Source organism: Tarenaya hassleriana, unplaced genomic scaffold, assembly GCF_000463585.1.
Source record: "Tarenaya hassleriana unplaced genomic scaffold, ASM46358v1 Cleome10, whole genome shotgun sequence".
Lineage (NCBI taxonomy): Eukaryota > Viridiplantae > Streptophyta > Magnoliopsida > Brassicales > Cleomaceae > Tarenaya > Tarenaya hassleriana.
In genome coordinates, this window is record NW_010960188.1 from 749,661 (window position 1) to 756,822 (window position 7,162).

Below are 7,162 nucleotides of genomic sequence, written 5' to 3' on the forward strand. Positions count from 1 at the left end.
AGGGCAGCAGAACCTTGTATAGAGAAGCTCGGCAAGGGGAAGAGGAACAGACAGCAATGAAATTTTATGGTATTTTGGTACGGGTTTAGGGTTTCATGAGGTCATTGAAAAACCTTGGAAGTGGGCGCATTCCATTGCATAGAGATTCGTTTGTTGATTATATTTTATATGTATTTCTCCCTGTTTTTCAGCTTTTATTGCATTGGAAATAGGGAAAAGATTTTGAGGCAATTAAGGAAAAAACTAATAATCAAACTTTGGGTTAAGTGAAGGGAGAACTCAAAGTCCAAAGCAGGAGTTGAAGCATGGTCCATGGAAACACGTTGTACCCATTAAAACTTTTGCTTGTTGTTTAGTGTGCCTCGGTCCATGTTCCTCCCTGTTCCCTCCATGCATTTTATCCCTACACCTAAGTATGATCCTCAAATATTCGATAGGAGAGGCGAAAACTGAAACATAATACAGGTGGTCCAATCCACACGCTACACAATTTATCAAGCAGAGAGACATGCAGGAATGATGCAGCAAAGCAGACATCTTTTTTTTTTTGGTGTTTGAAATCGAAGGTGGTCCAATTCACACACAGACTATTCAATTTCTTTTTCAGTGACAGAGCCAAGGGGACCGACCATAAGCTTCACCTTCTTCTAGTCTCCTCCACTGCTCAGCCCCGCCATAACAATGGCCGCCCCAAGCATCTATCTACTAACTCCACACAAACCAATGGTACTACTGCTGCTTGAAAATATGTCATAAGGTTACATACTTACATGGGCAAACGCTATGAATCGGAGGGATAAAACCTGTTCCGAAAGAGAAGGGACAGGTCCTTTAAGCACAAGGACTTCACAAGTCTTGTCTTTGGTAACTCCCACCGATTCCAACTGATGTGGGCAAGAGTAGGGCTTTTACAAACGTCTGCCATGTCCATTCAGCCAGACAACTAAGAACACTGTACTTAGCCACAAATTAATATAAACCACAACACAGGAATTTAACTCTTCAACAAAACTCAGCAAGAAAATGGCGGTAGAGAGAGAGACACAGCGTTGGAAGAGTAAATTAGACGGGTCCAGGTTAGATTCTGGGGGGGAGATCAGATAAGAGAGCGACTGTCATTCCTTCTTCTGGTTCTGGGTCCAAAGCCTCAGAGACTTGTCGAGCGAGCCAGAGGCAATCAAATTCTCGGTCGGATGGCATGCCACCGACATAACGGTATCAGTGTGACCCTCCATTTTCTGAAGCATTTTCCGGGAATTCAGCTCCCACATGTAAACGCAGCTGTCCTCGGAACCACTAACAATGTATTTACCGTTTGTGATAGAGAATGCAGAAGAAACACAGAACTTCGAGTTCGTGTGGCCTGTGTACGTTTTGAGGAACTTTGAAGTGGAAAGGTTCCACAATCTCTGTGAACATAATATCACAGATAGATCAATTTATGTCAATGAAACATTGAGAAATTAACAAACGAAATATCAAAACGAAAACCCGCAAAGCAAGTCAAGGTGATTGATCGGGTCTTGTATCTTTCTCAACTATCCGCTCAGGCTGGGAGAAACATGTTAGATGCAGCAAACAGAACACCAAGAAATGTCTCCAATTACCCAAAGTTAAACACTAGGATATGACAAAGCACTGAAGTTACAAATGTAACCAAGAATTTATGTCCTCCAATCCAATCATCTTATCCATACCAGATTTGGGTAATGGGCACAAAAACCCTTGAGGAACCACACTAAAGTTACTTCCTTTCATCTATCCAACGTACAATATGACACAAATTTCACATGTCGTTTACACTGGATTCTCCTATACATCGTAGATTCATTCAGATTTCCCCAAGATGCCATTACTATGCCGATGCTGTTTTTCTAGATCAATTGAGACGATAGCTAATAATCACATTGCAGAATTAAGATTATAGAAGCATAACCAATATATTGAAAATAAGGGAGGAACCAAAGCAAACTCACCAGAGTATTGTCGAGGGTGCCAACAAGTATGAACTTGCCGTTTGGAGAGAACCTGGCGAAGGAGACAGGTGGATTCTCATCGTCAATTAGGGTTTTCAAACAATGCCCAGTTCCTGCATCCCAAATACGGCACAGCCCGTCGTAGCTGCTAGACACGATGAGAGACCCGTCGCGATTGAAATCGACGGCGGTGACAGGATCCGAGTGCGCGGGAAGAACCTTCAAGCATTTTCCAGTTTTAACATCCCAGATCCGAACGGTCTCATCGAAGGATCCAGAGACGATCATGTTGGACTGTGGATTGAAGTTGACGCAGAAGGCATAGTTGGTGTGCCCCTCGAGCGTCTTGATCAGAGAGCCTGTTTCGACGTCCCACAGCTTTAGGGTTTTGTCATCGGAGGCTGAGACGATGAACCGCGAGTCCGTCGAGAAGACGACGTCGGAGATGCCGCTTTCGTGACCGGTGAACTCCCGGAGCGGCTCGGCGACGGAGTCTCCGGAGAGGTTGACTGCGTAAGTGCGGATGGTCTTGTCTGCAGAGGCGGAGGCGAGGAGGCGGCCGTCGGAGGAGAATTTCACCGAGGAAACGGCGCGGTCGTGGCAGGTTAGGGTTTGAGAGTGGACGTAAGGCGTGAAGGATGACAATATTGGATCTTCTTCCGCCATGGGTGATACGAAAAACTTGTTCTTGCTCGGAATCGAAACGAAAATTTATCAAATTTATTCGATTGCAAATTGCAAATTCTCGATGGAGGGTTTTGGAAGGTGTAATAAAGGCGAAGAAGCTCGACGAGTGACCAATTGATTTGGGGTGTTCTAACTATTTCAACACTTTCTCGACTTCAATAGAAAGGGAAAGTTGTCATATTAAAATAACGGGGCAAAATTTGAAACTAATAAACAATATGGGGTATATTAGAATTTATCGGAATTTGAATATATTGATTAATTATCGTCCAAATTAATAGAATTAAGTGGATTCTCTTGTAATTTAAGTTTTAATAAATAACTGTTTAGGATCCATTGTTTTAATCGGACGAGGTTGTCAAGCTGTGATTAGATTCCACAAACGAGATTCTGACGATCTTCAAAGTACAAAACTATATAACACACGTGCGCCTATCACAATACGTATTAGCAAGTTTTCTGATTAAATAGGAAAAAAATGAATTTATTTTTTTCGTGATTACGATTCGCTAATGATAACGACAAATCTTTCTACATGCGAAAAAAAAAAACAAAGATATGATTTCATTATTATTTAAAAACTAGAAAATAAAAATCATATAGGAAAGGCTCGTAATGGATTTTGGATATAATTCCAACTCGACTGGGGATTTCCATGTGAATAACAAATCACAGCTCGTGTAACCGAATATTCCGATTTTTCCTCCGCTTTATATATATGAAAAAGCTTTTGACTTTTAATCCTTTGCGGGGAGATCTTCATCTTCTTTTCTATTGATTTCTTTTTCGGGTTGAATTTTTGATCCGAAGTAAGAAATTCAAAAGCAATGACGGGAGAAGGTGTCCCTGAGCGGAGAGATTCTCCTCCCAGAGAAGCTTCGTCGGGGGAATCGAAGCCGCCGGCGTTTTCCTCTTCTTTTCCGGCGCCGGTTCCGGCGGATGAATCTGTGATGACGACCAGATCCAAGGATTCCGGTCCCACACCCTCGTGGTTCACTCCCGGAAGGTATTCGATTTTTTGATTCGGTAAATTTCTTTTGTGGAAGTCGGCGATGATGATTTTCTTCGAAACGGTTTTCACGTGGTGGAAATCTAGGAATTTGATGTTTTTTGATGGCGAGAACATGCGAGAAATTTTGTCGCGAACGGTATTTAGTTGGCGATAGTTGGGCAATAATCGTGTGACGCAAATAGCGGTATCGTGTTTGGCTGCTGAGAAAATCCAAGAAAATTGGAAGTTCATATTGCTAGTTTTCGTGGGGATTAAAATTGGAAGTTTATAGTGCTGGTTCCCGTGGGGATTTATGTCAATTAGAAAGCGTTAACAGATTCGCGAGGCCAATAAATCGAGAAACACATACGAACTTTGGTCTCTGTCTGTAGCCTTATCAGTGTTCCCAGACTCAGATTCACAACTCTGAACTCAAAATTAGTACTCTTGTCTGAGCTTTAACAGCAATAAATTCCTATTTAACAGCTAAATGTCCCTTTTGTCTATGTGTATGTTTCAGGTTGCTCGTCATCTTTTGTGTCATTAACTTGTTAAATTATGTGGATCGAGGAGTGATAGCAAGCAATGGTGTCAATGGAAGCCAGAGGAAGTGTGATGATAAGGGGGTATGCACCCCTGGAAGTGGAATTCAGTAAGAATGATTCTAATTTCATGTGGATGTATAAATCAGTGTCAGTGACTCCCTTGTAATGTGATGGGCATCCCTTGTAATCTTGTCTACAGGGGGGAGTTTAACTTGAACAACTTTCAAGATGGTCTTTTATCATCTGCATTTATGGTTGGACTTCTTGTGGCTTCTCCAATATTCGCTGCATCAGCAAAGAGGTTAAATTTCTATCAAGAAAATGGATTTATGTTTCTTTTTGAGGTTTTCTGCTTCGTTGTTCTGTAATTTTTCACGGGGTTCAAACTCTTTGTTGTTTCAGTGTCAACCCTTTTAGACTGATTGGGGTCGGTTTAACTGTTTGGACCATTGCTGCTGCTGGTTGTGGGTTTTCCTTCAACTTTTGGATGATTGCTGTGTGTAGAATGTAAGTTTCACGTGCTTTGGGCCAGCTCCTACTCCTTTTCTCATCTGCTGTATTGATCATGATCTTCTGTATTCTCCCTGTATAGGCTTGTAGGCGTTGGCGAGGCATCTTTCATCAGTCTTGCAGCACCATTTATAGATGACAATGCCCCCGCTGCTCGGGTTAGCTTTTCAACTGTTGAACCATTTCATTTCGTCCAGGTTTTACTGGTTATTTACTAACTAGGTAACTGCTTTTCTTCCAGAAAAGTTTCTGGCTTGGACTGTTCTACATGTGTATACCATCAGGGGTAGCTCTGGGCTATGTGTACGGTGGATATGTAAGTCTTTCTTCTTGATTTGCGACTGGGGATATATGTGTATGGATTCGGTAATTACAGTGTGAAATTTATGCATCTGCTTCATGTGCAGGTTGGGAACCATTTAAACTGGCGCTGGGCATTCTACATAGAGGCAATCCCGATGTTTTTCTTTGCCATTTTGTCATTTTGCATTAAACCACTTCAGCTGAAAGGTGATTATTTTCAATATGTTATCCTCACTGTTAATCTCGTTTCTTCCGGCTATTCCACTTGTACTTGAAATGTTTTGAACGTTGAACTCCATCAACAGGTTTTGCTCCTGTTAGTTCAAAGAAAGCATCAACATCCATTGAAACAGTGGCTCCTACGGCCGAAGGTAATGATGCTTTATTCTCTTACAGCTCAATACCATGAAGTAAATTGAGCCTTCCACATCTTCTTTGGAGAAATTTCTGATGTATCTAATTTTTTTAATATGTTATTCTCCATTGCATATGCAGAAGAAGTTGAAAACGAAATCTCACAGTGAGTTGCTTTCCCTTTTCCTTTCATTATTTATATTGTTGGGCCCTTATATGAAACTTTTCCAGGACAAAATCTTGCATGCCCTTCTTTTTCCAACTTAAACATATCTGCTGGACTACTGACACCAGGAGTTTCAGCTTTTGGCATTAAATCCTCCTGTTTCCATTTCCTTTTGCAGGTCAAGAGGTTCATCGAGAAGACGGAACCCCATTGTCCAGTTCGTACTAGACTTGAAAGTTCTTTGCCTCGAGATAGTTTTTGTCGTTAATGTTCTCGGTATTATAATTGAACCTCTATCAACAAAAGTAATTGTTTTCTCTTTTTATCTGGTACAACCTAATTGGATTGTTTTCGCATGCAGGCTACATCACCTACAATTTCGTAATTGGAGCATACTCATATTGGGGCCCGAAAGCTGGTTATGATATATATCAAATGGTATAGGCTTCTTGTCTAGTTGTTGCTTGAATCAATTTGGGAAGCTTTAGTTTCTAAGTTACTCTCCCAGTGGCCTAGCCATGGCCAGTATCGTTTAAGAGATGGCTGATCAAACTCGTGGCCCTTTACCAGCAAAGTGCAGACATGGTGTTCGGAGGCCTTACAATCGTGTGTGGGATAGTTGGAACATTAGCCGGTAGCTACGTTCTTGACAAAATGTCTGCTACACTCTCTAATACTTTCAAGGTAAAATCTCCATCACCCAGTCTTTTGGGTCTACGATCTGTCTTTTCACTTGCCGATACCATTCCTAATTTTACATTCTCTTACAGCTTCTGGCAGCATCGACTTTCCTCGGTGCAGCATTCTGTTTCGCCGCCTTCTGTATGAAGAGCATGTATGCTTTCATAGCTCTCTTTGCAGTTGGTGAAATCCTAATCTTTGCACCGCAGGTATGTTTCAGACAGCCCTGTAATGTTTCAGATGTGGTTGCTTGCCGAGCGCTGAGGAATTGCAACATTGATCGGTTTTCAGGCTCCAGTCAACTTTGTCTGTCTACATTGTGTCAGACCAAGTTTGAGGCCGCTGTCAATGGCCATGTCCACTGTCTCGATCCACGTGTTTGGCGACGTCCCTTCCTCTCCTATTGTCGGTGTTATTCAGGTTCGACTTCCACTCCCAATACCCTCTTATGCAAATGTCTATAATATTTATTTACCTAGAGCCAAAACAGCAAGAGTTCAAGGTCAGTAAAAAAACTATAACATGTGTGAGATCAGCTTTTCGCAGTAACTTTCTGCAGAAAAGGGTAGAAACTTTAGGGATTTCACAGCATGCCTGAGCGTGTGAATTAAGGATCGAGTTCATCCTTTGTGTTAGTGTTGTGAAACATCTGTAACGGTTTCAGGATCGCATTCACAACTGGAGAAAAACCACCCTTATTCTTACGTCGATTCTCTTCCTGCCCGCCATCATATGGTTTACAGGTAAAAAAAAAAAAAACAAGATTCCTCGTTTTCATACAAAAAATTTCGAATTCCAGTTCCATATTTGAGTAAATAAAATGTTTATGCAAATGACGAGGACAGGGGTCTTCCTCAAGAGTGTGGACAGATCCAACGAGGAGAGCGAAGATGACGCTGACGTCACCACACAACCCACTCTCCACAGTGTTTGAGGCCAAACCTACACG

The 7,162-nt window shown here is 41.8% G+C and overlaps 2 protein-coding genes across 2 annotated transcripts; one reads left to right on the forward strand and one right to left on the reverse strand.

Moving 5' to 3' along the window:
- Positions 1–436: 436 nt before the first annotated feature.
- On the reverse strand, positions 437–2,786 carry LOC104798430 (COMPASS-like H3K4 histone methylase component WDR5A). Its single transcript, XM_010520511.2, has 2 exons — positions 1,977–2,786; positions 437–1,409 (listed from the first exon to the last, which is right to left on the reverse strand). Exons 1-2 carry the CDS (start codon positions 2,640–2,642, stop codon positions 1,116–1,118), a joined length of 960 nt encoding a protein of 319 aa, XP_010518813.1. The 5' UTR covers positions 2,643–2,786; the 3' UTR covers positions 437–1,115.
- Positions 2,787–3,294: 508 nt separating this feature from the next.
- Positions 3,295–7,156, forward strand: LOC104798437 (probable sphingolipid transporter spinster homolog 1). The gene is made up of 16 exons (XM_010520521.1): positions 3,295–3,669; positions 4,175–4,306; positions 4,399–4,500; positions 4,602–4,706; positions 4,792–4,867; positions 4,951–5,025; positions 5,117–5,219; positions 5,318–5,383; positions 5,508–5,532; positions 5,711–5,808; positions 5,894–5,970; positions 6,103–6,216; positions 6,303–6,422; positions 6,505–6,633; positions 6,878–6,956; positions 7,059–7,156. The coding sequence occupies exons 1-16, from the start codon at positions 3,491–3,493 to the stop codon at positions 7,145–7,147; spliced, it is 1,569 nt and encodes a 522-aa protein (XP_010518823.1). The 5' UTR covers positions 3,295–3,490; the 3' UTR covers positions 7,148–7,156.
- Positions 7,157–7,162: the final 6 nt, after the last annotated feature.